The 15163-nt window shown below is 41.7% G+C and overlaps 1 protein-coding gene across 4 annotated transcripts in view; it reads right to left on the reverse strand.

Annotated features, from left to right (window-relative positions):
• ANAPC10 (anaphase promoting complex subunit 10) overlaps positions 1–14994 on the reverse strand; it is a 66807-nt gene extending 51813 nt beyond the window's left edge. For 2 of the 4 annotated variants that reach the window (XM_060278634.1, XM_035112466.2), the window contains exons 1-4: positions 14950–14994; positions 10321–10441; positions 9694–9784; positions 7908–8028 (exon numbers count right to left, since the gene is read on the reverse strand). In XM_060278634.1, the coding sequence (XP_060134617.1) occupies positions 7908–8028; positions 9694–9784; positions 10321–10435 (327 nt within the window). In that variant the 5' untranslated portion in view covers positions 10436–10441; positions 14950–14994. The other 2 variants (XM_035112468.2, XM_060278633.1) reach the window with 2 other exon arrangements.
• Between the last annotated feature and the right edge of the window lie 169 nt (positions 14995–15163).

The raw sequence follows: 15163 nt of genomic DNA on the forward strand, positions 1-15163 counted from the left end.
TCTACATAAAAGTGCTCAGTGGGGTTATCTGGAGCTTTGGAGTATGTTTTCAATAATGCTGAAGACACCCAGCTCTACTTCTCCTTTACATCTGCAGGTGTGGCAGTGGATGTGCTGGACTGCTGTCTTGCCTTGGTAATGGACTGGATGAGAGCAAACAATCCAGAGAAGACTGATTCTTCTTCTTCTTTCTTCTTCTTCTTCTTTATTATTATTATTATTATTATTATTATTATTATTATTATTATTAAATTTGTATACTGCCCTTCATCCAAAGATCACAGGGCGGTTCACAACATAAAAATACAAAATGAGAACAAAAAATACATAATAAAAAACAAACAAAACAATAACACCCCTCCCACAAACACATTTCAATCAGCCAAAGGCCTGGTTTTAGAGAAACATTTTCTCCTGAAGCCTAAAGATATGTAGTGAAGGTGTCAAGTGAGGCTCTCTGGGGAGAGCATTCTACAAACAGGGAGCCACTGCAGAAAAGGCCAACTCTCATGTTGCCACCCTCCAGACTGCTCATGCAGGAGGCACATGAAGAAGAGCATCAGATGATGATCACAGGGTCCAGGTTGGTTCATATGGGGAGAGGCAAACTGAGGCACAGTTAGTGGGAGGTTCCCTAGACAGGATGGATGGATGGATGGAAGGTTGCCTGCTCTTGATGGGGTCACACACGCTCTGAAGGAGCGGGTACGTAGCTTGGATGTACTCCTGGATCCATTGCTGTCGCATCTAGAAAGGGATAGCTTAACTTCTTTTGACAATGCTCTGGTAACCTCTAGGTTAGATTACTGCAATGAGTTATACATGGGGCTGTGAAATGTTATTTGAGGTGCTGCCTCTGAAGACAATTTGGAAACTTCAACTGGTGCAGAGTTTGGCGGCCAGGTAGCTCACAGCAGCAAGACAGTTTGACCATATAATGGCAATCCTGGCCCAACTGCACTGGCTGTCAATTAATTTCTGGGCCCAATTCAAAATGCTGGATTTAACCTATAAAGCTTAAATAGCTCAGGACTACAATACCTCAAGGACTGCCTCTCCCCATATGAACTGACCTGGACCCTTTTTAATGAGTGTGTTGCGAGGAGAGGATTATTGGTTTTTGTTGTTGTTATTGTTGTTGTCGTTGTTGTCACTGCTGCTGCTGTTACAATAGACAATTTGTGTTTTCATTTTGTACTTTAATGCTGTAAACCACCCTGTGATCTTTGGATAAAGGGAGGTATATAACTTAAATAAATGAATGGATAATAGTAACAACTTTCCAAAACAGCTTGTTTTTTAACACGGAGAAGGGAGTAGCAATGTTATTATAAAAGTTGATGTCAAAAGCCATCTGGGCACATTTAATTAGTTGCTGTTCTTTGGAACCATCCATATGCATCATGTATGTACACTTTCATTTTTACAGGAATTATGTGTCCCACACTGTTCCCCCCCCCAAGGGAATGCAGCCATGATTGAGAACAGCCTTCCCCAACCTGCTGCCCTGAAGATGTTATGGACTACAACCTCCATCATCCCTGACAACTGGCCATGCTGGCTTGGGCTGCTGGCAGTGGAAGAATCAAGTGTCCAGACAGACACTTGTCATCAACAAACAGGCAGCATTAAAGTTATTCACAAATTCTAATGTAATAAAAACTGTAGTCTATACACATGGAAAAGTCCTCAGTGTATGATCATTGACTAACAGCCGCCATTTAGTTTAGAGAAGCTGATCATCTGCTTATGAAGCAGCAAATATTCCAGGGTGATAAATAGGGTAGCAACATGTCCTTCTGGCTATCACATCTTCCAAGGCTGAGGAAAGCATACCATGGTGCTATTTCTATTTTTTTGATGTTACTGATGGTTAACTGAGATCTGTTTTCTTAGCTTCAGTGATGTTTTATTGTGAGTCTATTGAATTATTGTAACCCGCCTAGATATCTTCAGATCAACAGGATATAAATACCTCAAATAAATAAATATCCAGCCACCTGCTTGTGCAATCAGGTCCTGCTTTTGGACTTCCCATGCTGATAGACCACTGCGAAAACAGAGGGGCTATGGCCTGCTCCAGAAAGCTCCTCTTGTCCTTTAACACTACCATATACTAACTGATCCAGTTTTAAAGGCATAGCTCAGTTATTTGGAATAATGTACTGGGAGAAGGCAAGGGCCATGACTCAGCAGACCAGGGGATCAGAAGAAGAAAATGTGGAGTTGCCTCCCAGTCACTGATGAAACATCAGTACTTATCTAAGAAAATAGAAAGATGCTGAACGGTGCAAATATGAGAAATATCTTTGTGTTCTGGATCCTCTGATCTCACAAGAGAGCATATCACTCAGGAGGGGCAGAGTAACCCACCCCGCCCAATTAAGTGATCAATTTGCTTTTGTGGGCTCTTTTAGGTATATGCCCTCATATACCTAACATATACAGACTACTAAACCAATGTCAGCTGTGTGAGTCCTTAGTATGGTCTGGGCTATAAATCTATACAGTATAAGTAAATAAAACTGGAAGAAGCCCCACTGAATCCCAACACTTCATGACTTTAAAAATAAATTGGCATGTCTTATAAAGAATCCAACTTCTATGCACCAAGGATATGGTACGATATATGGAGACAGAGGCAGAATAAATGGGCTATAGTCCAGCCTGCCGTATGGTTGTTTGCTTTAACCCAGTCCATACAATGCATTTATGATAGGTCTTTCAGCCTGAATTGTTGGGTCTATCCAAAGTTTACACACAGGCCCAGTTCACAGGCAACACCAAACTATGGTTTAGCGCGACTTGGGCAAGGCCTCCACAAACCTAAGTAAAGCCCTGGGTTTATATGCTCCATCCTCCCCTCTTGCTATGCAGCAAGATGAGAACTTCAGCAGAGTTTAGTTTTGCTTTCAACATATCTCAGATTAGCGATACATATGAACCAGGGATCCTGGTTTAAAACAATGGTTAATTGAGCAACCATTAATTAAGCTTCATAACTGGTGGTTTGAAACTGACTTGTTTGAAAACTTCGCTTTAAACCTAGATTAAGCCTAGATTTTTGTTTCAGACATAACACTATGCCAGAGTTTCTTAATAGTGTATGGCATGGCGTGGCACTGCTGCTCCCCTGACCTCTGCCTGGTTGCGCTGCTGCTGCTTCCTAGGAGGCAGAGGGGTGGCAAGGGGTAAACGCAACAGCAGAGCTAATCCAGTTCTACTGCCAGTGTGTTTCCATTGTGCCAGTTTCTCTACCCACCCTTTACCTCCCTGTAACATGACCAACTAGAAACCAAGTGAGTGATGCACCCCACCCCACTGCCCACTACTGCTTAAAAGTGAAAATGAAACTCAGCTCAAGTCCTCCTCCTGGCCATACAGGAAGAGCCCAAGGCTTTGCTCATGTTTGTGGAGGCTTGTCCAACTACAGTAGCGCTAAATCATGACTTCATGTTCACATATTAATGCTGCCACACTGTAGGTTGTTTCCCTAAAAAAAGGGAGGGTAGTACATTTGGATGGGCTCAGAAAGCATCTTGCTGGTCATATATCATGGTGCAATGTACAAAGGCTATGCTGATAAGCCACTTGCCTTTACTGGAGATATTTGTCATGTTCAGAACCTTCTAAATGCCATTTGCCACAATGGTAAAATGTTTTGCTAATAGGAAGGATAAGGAGGTGTTTTTCTTCTTCTTCCTTATTTGTTTTTTTAAAACTTTTTTTGGACCTAGCCTTCGCAATGTTTGTTTTTACCAAATTGTATGGCCAAGATCCCATCAGCCAGATAACTACGTAGTTTCATATACTAATGAGGCTTTTTTATTGGGTTTCTTGCAGCTTTCCCACACAACCAACTGTTTTGAACTGCACGGGGAGTTTTAAAAACCAGCTGGTGATATTGCATGGGGAATCTCTCTTATTTAGTTCCAGAACCCCAGCTAATACTATAGTCGCTATTTCTTAGATTTTTACCTGCTCTTCACCACAAGGTCCCACTATGAACAGTACTCATGCATTCATTAAGGTACATTTTACAGATCACAATATTTTTACAGAGAAAAACCTGACAAAAATAGACATGTTGCTAGACCCAGGATTAACAATCCCTCTAAGCACACTGATAAAAGTTTCCAGTGCTAATGCTACTACAGAATGGCAGGTTGAAAAAAATAATTTATAGTGAAGCTGGCCCATATGCCAAATTACTATTTCTTCCCAAATGCTGACAGATTCACAGGATACGATCTCAAAAAGTTGAAAAGATATAGTTCAAATGCAGTTTCCAGAGATTGAAACTATTCAAAGGACAATAATATACATATTTTGGTTCCCAAGTTTAAATGTTTTCCAGATTAGAGTAGCTACTCCAGGAAAGGTAAATACACACTTCATATTGGGTACAAAATCTCAGCTAACAGCAAGAAGGCATTGTTTTATAACAGTTGTAAACAGAGAGGAAATACAGGACATCATGGGATTTTCATTATACACCATGAGCTGGGCAAGCATCCATGGAAAAATATTAAAAATTATTTAGTTGGATTTTCCACCCAATTAATCAGCCTCAAAACAAGAGAATAACTGTACAAAGAACTGACGTTGCTCAAAATAACTCAAAATTACATTGGGTTGATTCAGGTTTTGCCTACTGAGAACACGATGCAACAAGTCTTGGGCTCACAAACTAGCAGGTGCAAGTTCAGAAACTTTAGCATCCTCTTATAGGTTGACCGTGGGACCCAGGTGGCTCTGTGGGTTAAACCACTGAGCCTAGGGCTTGCTGATCAGAAGGTCAGCGGTTCGAATCCCTGTGGCGGGGTGAGCTCCCGTTGCTCGGTCCAAGCTCCTGCCAACCTAGCAGTTTGAAAGCACATCAAAATGCAAGTAGATAAATAGGAACCGCTACAGCGGGAAGGTAAACGGCATTTCCGTGTGCTGCTCTGGTTCGCCAGAAGCGGCTTTGTCATGCTGGCCACATGACCTGGAAGCTGTACGCCGGCTCCCTCGGCCAATAATGTGAGATGAGCGCGCAACCCCAGAGTCGGTCACGACTGGACCTAATGGTCAGGGGTCCCTTTACCTTTACCTTATAGGTTGACCACGGATCAGTAAGTCATCTGAATTCAGAAAAAATGTGGTTAATTTTAACCATGGTTAGTTGAAACCAGTTAACTACAAGCCATAACTTATGAAGCTGGCTTGTTACAACTTAATTTTGTTCAGATCAACTAGCGTTTGCCTGCGTTCAGACAATACTGAACTTAAAACCTCATCTCTCTTCATCATGGCTACACTAGATGAACAAAGGAGAGAGAAGAGTATGTGAGCCAAAGGCCTGCTGACATGTGTTCGTATAAATCATGGGGTAGTGCTATGGGGTAGTGTTCGTATAAATCATGGGGTAGTGCAGACAGTCAGGTTGTGTATCCACAGCCATGACTAGAGGTGGCACGACCACTGGGAGGAGCAGAGAGAAGAAACGCCACGGTGCATCTGCAGCAGCACAACCGGATGCCTTCATCTGCCCCAGCTGCAATGAAACATGTCTCTCCTGTATCAGTCTCTACAGCCACAGCAGGCACTGTAACTCTCCCAACAGATGGACTTCACCCCAAAGACGCACTCCTCCATTGTCTCCCACGACAGACAGATGCCAACAAGAAACTTGGGAACCACGCAACAAAGCAGCGACAGTAACAATTTACAGAATTATCAGGATTTCAGACGTGTTAGTGCTTAACAGACTAAAGACACATAGTCTTATTAATTTCTTGTTAAATCACAGGCCATAAGGAGCAATAAGGAAAGTAATCATGACTTGTGGTATGTTTACTGTTTGGGGGTGTTGAATAATGTAGTAATTTCCCCATAACGACTATTAAACTACAAAAAGGAAACAAACATTTGGAGGTTGGGGGAGCGGGGGGAATAGTACTCCAGAATAGCTTGGCAACAGTTGAGAAAGGCACCCTGGTTTATAATTTGTGTCTATGAAAACCTAAAATTGTCCACTAAAGCATATTTTCAAAACTCTCTCGCACACACATCAAGGGTGGCCTGAAGAGCAGAAGCTTTCAAGTTTCTCCCCGAGCCCCTGCAAATTACCAAGGATACACGTAGAACTACATATCATTATAGAAGTATAATCGTTTACTACGAGTAGAGAGGGTGGTGGAGCATGACTCCAATAGCTAAAATTTAAAGCCAACAATGACATCTAGTGGACATTAAATGTAAAAAAGGAAGTACAGATAAGGAGGATTTTTAATTTCATGTTGGAAGTAATGCTTTTGGAGGTGGGACAGAAACCTCTGCCTCCCCGGAAAAAGAAAACACCACTGTAATTGTGAGTGTTCTCTGCCCAATCCTGTTCTCTGCTATTTCCCTTATATGCTGCCCTTTCCGTATTACCCCACCCCCCACGATTCCAATTACTGTTTTTTTCTCCTTGTATTTGTAACAGGAGCTATCCTAGCCAATATGGGATCACATCACACAGCGAACAGGATGACATCACAATCCCACCTAGCACAACAGATTTCACTACATGACTGTATCATTAAATGCAAGCAAAGCTATTCAGAGTGAGGGCAATTCTTTCTGGATCAAGCAAGTGGCTGCTCCCAGCCGACCAGGAATCACTTCTTAAAACAGGATGGCCTAACACTACAGAACCAACCAGTGCCTTTGTGGAATGCCCTCCCATCAGATGTCAAAGAGATAAATAACTACCTGACATTTAGAAAACATCTGAAGGCAGCCGTGTTCAGGGAAGTTTGGTACAAATAATAAATTATTATTATTATATTTGTCACTGAGGGCAAATACATTCAGAAGGATAGTAATGCCTCCTGAATATAACTGAAGAAGTATCTGAAGAAATGTGCATGCACATGAAAGCTCATACCAATAACAAACTTAATTGGTCTCTAAGGTGCTACTGGAAGGAATTTTTTTATTTTGTTTCAACTGCAGCAGACCAACACGGCTACCTACCTGCCTCCTGAATATGTAATCTTTTTGCAGACAGCAGAAGCAATCTCTCTCTCTCTCTCTCTCTCTCTCACACACACACACACACACACACACACACACACCAGCAATGGGTGAACTTTCTGAATGTTCATTTAAAGCAGCAAGTTCTACTTTAAAAAATGTTTTGTTTCCTTTCTTGATCCAGAGATTAAATTAAAACTCCCAGGATGCAACTGTGATGCTTCTTTAGATGAGACATGGAAGTTGGAAGTTGTAGCCGGAGGGCACAAGGTTGGGGAAAGCTGACCTACCTTACATTATTCGACTTTGGGGATAATTATACACAATGCTGTAATGCAGGTGGAGTGGGGGGATGAATTTGCATAAGATGGAAAGGCAGGCACATTCCCACACATTGATGTGTCCTAAACCAAACTTGGTAAAACTGGTACCATCAGTGCTGGCTGGGGCTGATGGGATTTGTAGATCCCATCTAGAAGGCACCAGGTTGGTGAAGCCTTCTCTAAACCCTAGTTAATGCTATTTCTTTTTACTCTAGCAATTTGTGTTACGGTAACTTTAAATGAAATACAAAATGAGAGGTTGCCCCACTGTCTCCTCAAGTGGGTCTTCTCAATGATAGAACCTCCCTCAGATAGAGATAGCAGTGGCTTATAAATACCTCTAAATAATGTATCTTTTTTTTGCTAGATTCTAATTCTTTAACTTTTAAATTCTGTTTTGTACACTGCTTAGTTTTATTTGATATGTAGCCTTTTTACATTGTTTCAACTTGTTTTACCTTGTTTCTGGAAAGCTTTTACTGAATGTCACGTAAAAAAAATAATCAAGCACCACAGACAATGTATTCTCTGACTGAAAGTAACTGGTCTGACAAAATGTTTTAAGGAGTAAAGCACACCTACCCGGATTTCCTGAAGATTGTGGAAGTTATTTCCTACCCTGACAGAGATCTTACTTGGAGTGTAGCTTTCATCTGATTTATAATCTGCATAAATACACAGCGTTTTCACTGTTGTTTTCCTCCTGTAAGTAAAAATAATAATAATTAAAAATGGCAAAACCGAAGTCCTGTTAAGAATTACCCAATATATGTCCATGTGCTATTTATTTACTCATGAACATATTTCTATACTGCTATTTCAAAAGTAATCAGGACAGTGTTGAACAACTAAGCATAAAACACTGTTAAAAATACAGATCATTGTTAGTGACTGGCTAATGAAAAAGCTGCAAAGGCTCACTGGCATAGAAAGGTCTTCAAGAGCTGCCTACCAAATCTCTGGTGGAAGGGTGTTCCATAGCATCAGTCTGGCAACACTATAGTAGAGGCCATTTCACCCTCTGCAAAAAGGGGGGGAAATAATAGCACTCCTTCAGAGGATCTCACTGATCAATGTGGGACTTAGGGGCTCAGACAGTCCTATACAGTACAGTATATATTTACTTAGTATGGAAAGTTCAACACTTATCATTGTCTATCTTAATTATTTTATTCTGAAACATTACAAGCCACTTTGGGAACATGCTTGAATGGTGGGTGAAAATCCCTAACACAAAAGACAGCTGACAGAAATGAATTGTTTCATATCAAGAACAATGTCTATTATTTTATAATATACTTGTAAAGATAATCATTCAAAGGCCAGTTCTACTATGCCTTCAATATGGCTATGCAGACAGGAGGAAGCACCCAAAGGGTCTTCCTCACTGGAAGAGTAAGCCCCACTGAATTTAAAATGACTTTCTTCTGTGTAGACACGGTCACAATTGTGCTGCAAGGTTATCAGAACCAGTGTATGGAATGGCATGTTTCCAATGTGCTCCAAGACCTTCAAGGTCATTCAGAACACTTTGCGTTAGGCACACAGCAGACATGGAAGTATGCAGACAGCTCTGCAGTTAAGGGATCATTGGCTCCCTTGGTTATCCTGATGTTCAGCCCCTTAGAAAGCTTAACTCTCCTTGTATAATTTTTTATATTTATTTTTATTTAAACCCCATGGTTTTTTCCCTGACAGGGACTCAAGTCAGCTTAAAGATTATTTTTTTTAAAAAAAGGCTAACAACATGGGGGGGGAATCATTTTAAAAAACCAGTAAACATTGACAGAAATTTTAAAACCATGCAAACAATTACAGTAAAAATAGTCAAATGCCTAATTACTGTATATGCATATAATCTGAGGATGGGGAAGGGAGGGCTATTATGGTTAACTTGCACCTCTCAACTATTTTTCTTTCCAGGTAAGCGTATGAACAATGAAGTGTGTCTTGTCTCATGCAAAGGTGGATGGAGTTCAAAGTCAAGACAAACTTGTAGCAATATGATAATAACTAAAGCCACTGAGAAAGGGAATCCATTGGAATCTGATCTTATAGAAACTAATTCAGAACTATTAGCCCTGAAACAAGTTCAGATTTCCTCAATCATTATGTTTGACCTTTAGGCAGCAGCGGATTTTAACAAGCCAAATATCCACTAACTATAATATTATGTAGCCAAGCTACAGTAGACCTAGTTTCAAAAGTTATAACTTCTGACCATTTTACTACAAATCATGTTTGGGGATTAGCTATGATAAATAAAACAAAATAACACACTCCTTCTGCAGCCTCTATCTTTTGCCTTCTTCCAATGAAAGTAATAATAACGACTGCAATAAAATCCAATATATATAATATTCATTACCTGAATTGGATGTTCACCAAATGAGGCTGTGATCCGTCAGACTGCCAGTATGTTTCTAGATTATCATCTCGTAACTGATCCACACCAAATCCTAGTGTGAAAAAGTACATATGGGTTTCACCACTGCACTCCTATGATGGAGATGTCAAAAACATCATAGTACAGTGGAATCTCGTTTTTTTTAACGTAATCCGTTCCAGAAGACTGTTTGACTTCCAAAATGTTCGAAAACCAAAGCAGTTACTTCCGGGAGCATTTACTTACAGGAAAACTCAATATGGAAGCCACATGGCACTTCCGACTTCCGAGACGTTTGAAAACCAAGGTTCCACTGTAATATCATATATCCTAGGATCTGGGAGGCCCTGTTATGGTTCTGAACATGGGAACAAACTAATAATAGAGTACTGTCACCATAGTTATCTAGAAAACTCCACTAGCAATATTGGACAATTGGTACAGTTCCAAATTCCTCTTTTTTTTTTCTTAGATCAAAAGGCCATATAACGTACGGTAGAAAGGCAGATACACATTAGTTAATTTAAATTGACACAGAAAATCACACTAAGTAGTACTTGAGAAATTCAGCAGATATTAATAGTTTGTATGTGCACACTTTGCACTTACCTGGTTTACAAGAGGAAAGTGACCAAACAGCTTGTGATCCAATTTCTCGAACAGTTCCAGTCCTTTCCAGTTGCTTTGGATCTGCACCGGGTGGTGTCTTGTTAGCAGTGGTCATTTTTCACTAAGAAAAGGAGAAGTTACAAATATGTTTAAAGAAATAATCCAGGTTCAAGACAAAGGAGAAGGAAGAACAATATTTTGAGAGTCTGCCACAAACACAGCGACTTTGGGTGGCAATGTAGACAGCCTCTTTGGCACATGCAAATAGCATATATGTACTCAACTAATTAAAAATGCCTGCACTTGATGCTAGCACAACAGATGAAACCTCTTTACTTTACTTGTACAGTATATATCTTTTTATTTAACCACTCAGGTGGTCGCCACAGGCAACAAGGAATTGCATACAGGCTACTGAGTGGCTGCTGGAAGAGGAAAAGAGAAACCTAACATACTAAAAAGGGCACTACAGCATTTAGGACCACAATCCTCACCTTTAAAATTTTGTATGGTATTGTTTAAGGCTTGTGTTAAAGGAGCAGCTGAGGGAAAACCAATCCCCAGAGCCCCTCCATCCCTGTCCTTTCAGTGGCAGGGAGGGGATGAGGGGGGAGGGGGGAGGTCAAACCCAGCCTTATATTGGACCCCTTCGATTCTCAACGGCCGCGGGTTCTACTGGTGGCAGAAGTGGCCTCGCGGGTGGAGGGTAATTGAGGGGACAGATTTTACATTGTATGTTTTGTTTGTTTGTCTTGTTTGTAAAAAAATTCAATAAAAATTATTTAAAAAAAATAAAAATAATAAAATTTTGTATGGGAAAAGTCTAGGGATAAGTTGCATTTTATGTTGCACACCACCCTGTGGTCTCTTGATGAAGGGCAATGCAATAATGCAATAATAAATGCAATAATAATGATATATCAGATTAATAAGAATATATTTCAGACTATGCACGGTCTAGTTGAGGCTAACCTTTGGCCCTCCATATGTTGCTGTACTCTCATCACCCCTGACCACCAGTCACACTGGCTGGGACTGACGGCAGTTCATATACCAGCAGCTCTGGAAGGCCCCAAGTTAGCCACTCTTGGTCCAGTTATACAGTAGGGCTGCAAACCTACAGACACTTACAGAAGAGTAAGTTGAACTTAACTTCAGTATAAACATGCAATGGGATGAGGCTGCAGGAATATCTAGCCTGAACACTGTACAGAAAATGAAACAAGACATATTTAGCTATCTGGGCTAGTGGGAACAAAATCTGTGCAAAATATATTCAAAAAACCAACTTTGAAAGAATTGTATAATTGCATTTTTCCTTTTCAGAAGCCTATGTAGAATAGGGGACAGTTAGGACTTGGACCAGGGCAGCTAGGTTCAAATCCCTACTCAGTATAAAACTCATCCCCATCCCACAAGCTTGTGGGGATAAAGTGAGAAAGCATCATAGATGCCCTAATTCTGAACTCCTTGGAATACAAATCAAAATAATCAGCATTTTTGACTCCATTTTATTTCTCCTTCCATTTATTTTGCATGAGTAATTAACCATCAATTTAGCTGAAATGTATCAGATTAAGATAATAAAAATAATGCATATTTAAGCTGTAATTAAAAGAGCAATTCCCAGATCAGACACCAGAAGGCAGTCTTTTCTGAACAAAATATCCACAAACTACTACAGTACAGTATCTTTTGTTGCTGTGGTCCTTCATCTGTTTAGCACAAGCAGTAAAAGAATTAAATTGTTCTTTGCGGATCTAGTCACAATAGAAACATAAAGAGCCATTATCAGGAATGAATTATAAAATAATTACACAACGGGAAAATTCAAAGAGACCTTTAAGTTGTATTAGTTACAGCTACTGGAATAGTTTCAAATTTATTAATAGCAATAACAATTTCCAGTGTGTCAGATCTGGTTTCCAAACAGTTTTCAAATTCTTCAAAATGTCAAGAATCTGTGGTTTGCAACCATGCACCAATGCCTCTTAGGAAGCAATTTTCCATTGTAATAACATGCTGCCTTCATGGTTGGAAAACAGAATCTTCATGCAACACAAATGAAGAATGTTTCCCTAGACACAATTACAGAGCAAATATTCAGGAAGTCAGACATCATGGCACACTTTTTTCTGCGAGACAAACAATATAGGACATGGTGGTTAAGACTGTTTTTGCAATTAATAAAAGACCAGTTTTTGCAATTTCTGATCTTTCCTCTAGATAATCTAACCCATTCTTGTAAACAAGCCTACCAACAGAGGGCCTGCAAAGGAAGTACAGAAATTTCCATCCCTCCTGTAGCAACCCACTGCATTTTTAAGCTGGGCCAGGAGGAAAGGGCATCCCTTCTCTGGCAGTCCACCTGGTTCTATGCTAGATGGGACAAGTCACTCCATCCCTCTACTGCCATCCTTTTCATTTGCCTGAATGCAAAGCCTATGTACAGTATGTGCTTTGGAGAGAAGGGAAGTGTGGCCATTCCATCAGTTCTTCTGAAAGACCAGTCACTTTTGGCCCTTCCTAAACTGTTGCCTGGCAGCATTTCATATTGTTAATTTGCTTGAAACTATTTGTTACATCTGCCAGAACCTGTTTCAAATTTTGAGTGCAGATATGCTCCAAAGAATCCAAAATGACACAGTAATCAGACATAATGGTCACTAAAATAAGTTGTCAAATAGATGAATCCTAATGGACTATAAAATTTCTACCAGTATTGGCTAAAAAACCAAGCCTGGTCATTGACATTTGAATTGCCGAAGGCAAGAAGCAGGTGCTCTCCTCCCAGGTATGCTACTGTTGCAGGATCTGACTACTGCCTCCTTTACTCCCCCAACAGTCTTCAGTTGAGGGAGATGAGTTGCCTCCAAGGCAGGATCTAGCTGCTGCTGCTGCTGCTGCTGCTGCCGCCGCCACTTCCTCCTCCTCTTCCTTTAGTTATTGCTCCAAGAGAAGGCTGAGTGGCTAGCTAGGCAATGAAGAGGTCTGCAGAACAAATGTATCAGATTCAACTCAGGCTGCTTGAGACTCCATTACAGTGGACAACTAGGAGGTTGGGCATATTTTGATAGGATGTTATCTCACATCCCTCTCAGAGTACCAAGGAACATGAGCCAGGGTGCTGCAAAGCACAGCCTTCCATCTTCTTCTAAACAAGTAATGCTGCTACTTTAGCAGACTTTTACAGGCCTACCAAGCTGTTTTTGCTGTTGTCATAACATGAGCAGTCCTCATATGTGGCAGCGGCTGTTTGTGTCATGTGTATATGCATGTGCTATGAATGTGAAGTTCCAAAACATGACAGTCCAAATGGACATGAGTAAAGTGAACACATGTGCAAGTGTTCCGCATGCAACTTGTGATTTTTAAATCCACTTGACATCTGTGCTGGCCAGTTTCCTTAAAGCATTAGTGTCAGTAGCACCAATGGCCAATGAATTTACCGGTAATTGTGACAGGAGTGCCTGTGGAATGCCTACATGACAAGCACTTTGCCCACAGCCTTGCCTTTCACTCATTCCAGCCCTGAATCAGGTGCTACCACATAGAAAGCCATCCTTCTAACAAAAGACATAAGGAGGTGCTGTGCCCTTTGCAAGGTGCATTGTTTTGAGCACACATATGCACGGTAATAAACTTACCAGAAAAGTCACATAACCCAGATCAGCACCTGTGCCTCACTAACCCGAGTCAAGTCTCTGCCTACCATCTTCCTGTTCAATGAACCAACAGAGCAACATCAAGACTCTGGCTGAGGTAAAGGCACATGACATTAGCTTCTTGAGTACACCCAGACAAGGAAGGGGTCATGAAGGAAAGGCTGTCTGCTCATGAGCAGGGACACTTTCTCCCTTGGTCAAATCCTTCTGTTTTAAGAAGGTACCTCTTCTCTTTCTACACCCTGACTCGAAGCGTTCCCCTACACCTGCTGATCGGAAGGACGGCAGTTCGAATCCACACAATGGAATGAGCTCCTGTTGCTCTGTCCCGGCTTCTGCAGTTTGAAAGGATACCAGCACGAGTAGAGAAATTAGGTACCACTGTGGTGGGAAGGTAAATGGCATTCATGAGCTCTGGCTTCCATCACGGTGTCCTGCTGCACTAGAAGCCGTTTAGTCATGCTGGCCACATGGCCCAGAAAGCTGTCTGTGGATAACCGCTGGCTCCCTTGGCCTGAAAGCGAGAGAGTGCCGCAACCCCGTAGTCGCCTTTGACTGGACTTAACTGTCCAAGGATTCTTTACCTTTACCTTTTTTACCTACACCTACACTTCCACTTCATCTCTGTATCCCATGTCCTTTCTTTTTCTTTTTCTCCACTCATTTTTTCCCCTTTCTTGTCACCCATTACATCTGCCTGCTGGATCTAAGGTTTTTTTGGGGGGGACCCTACTCCCTCCATTGGCGAAGGAAGAGCGGCAGGTGGGCGAGGACGGGCGTCTCCATTGCTACCTTACCTGTTCCTGACGGCGCGCGATAAATATCCTAACTGATAGCGTTAAGGACCGAATCTCCTTCTCTTGTGGGGAAAAGGGGCACATATATTACAGGCGAAGGAGAGCAAGGAGGATGTTGAGGAACGCGGCTTTCCCTCAACAGAACCAGCAACAGCAGCGCTACTTACGCTTCCCGCGTCCGGCGCCGACGCCAGCGGCTCCGTGGCCACGCCCCCTTCTCCGCCAATCCCCTCCCCTCCCGTCTGCTTCACAGACACCCCGTCGCTAAGCGATGGCGTCACGCGCAGTGGCCGCCCCACCCTGCGCTTCCGGTGCTCTGACCCTTGTCTACGGCGGCGGTGCGTAGCTCGTCAACAGGCAGCATCTCTATGGTGAGCGGCG

The sequence above is a fragment of the Zootoca vivipara genome, chromosome 9 (assembly GCF_963506605.1).
Source record: "Zootoca vivipara chromosome 9, rZooViv1.1, whole genome shotgun sequence".
Lineage (NCBI taxonomy): Eukaryota > Metazoa > Chordata > Lepidosauria > Squamata > Lacertidae > Zootoca > Zootoca vivipara.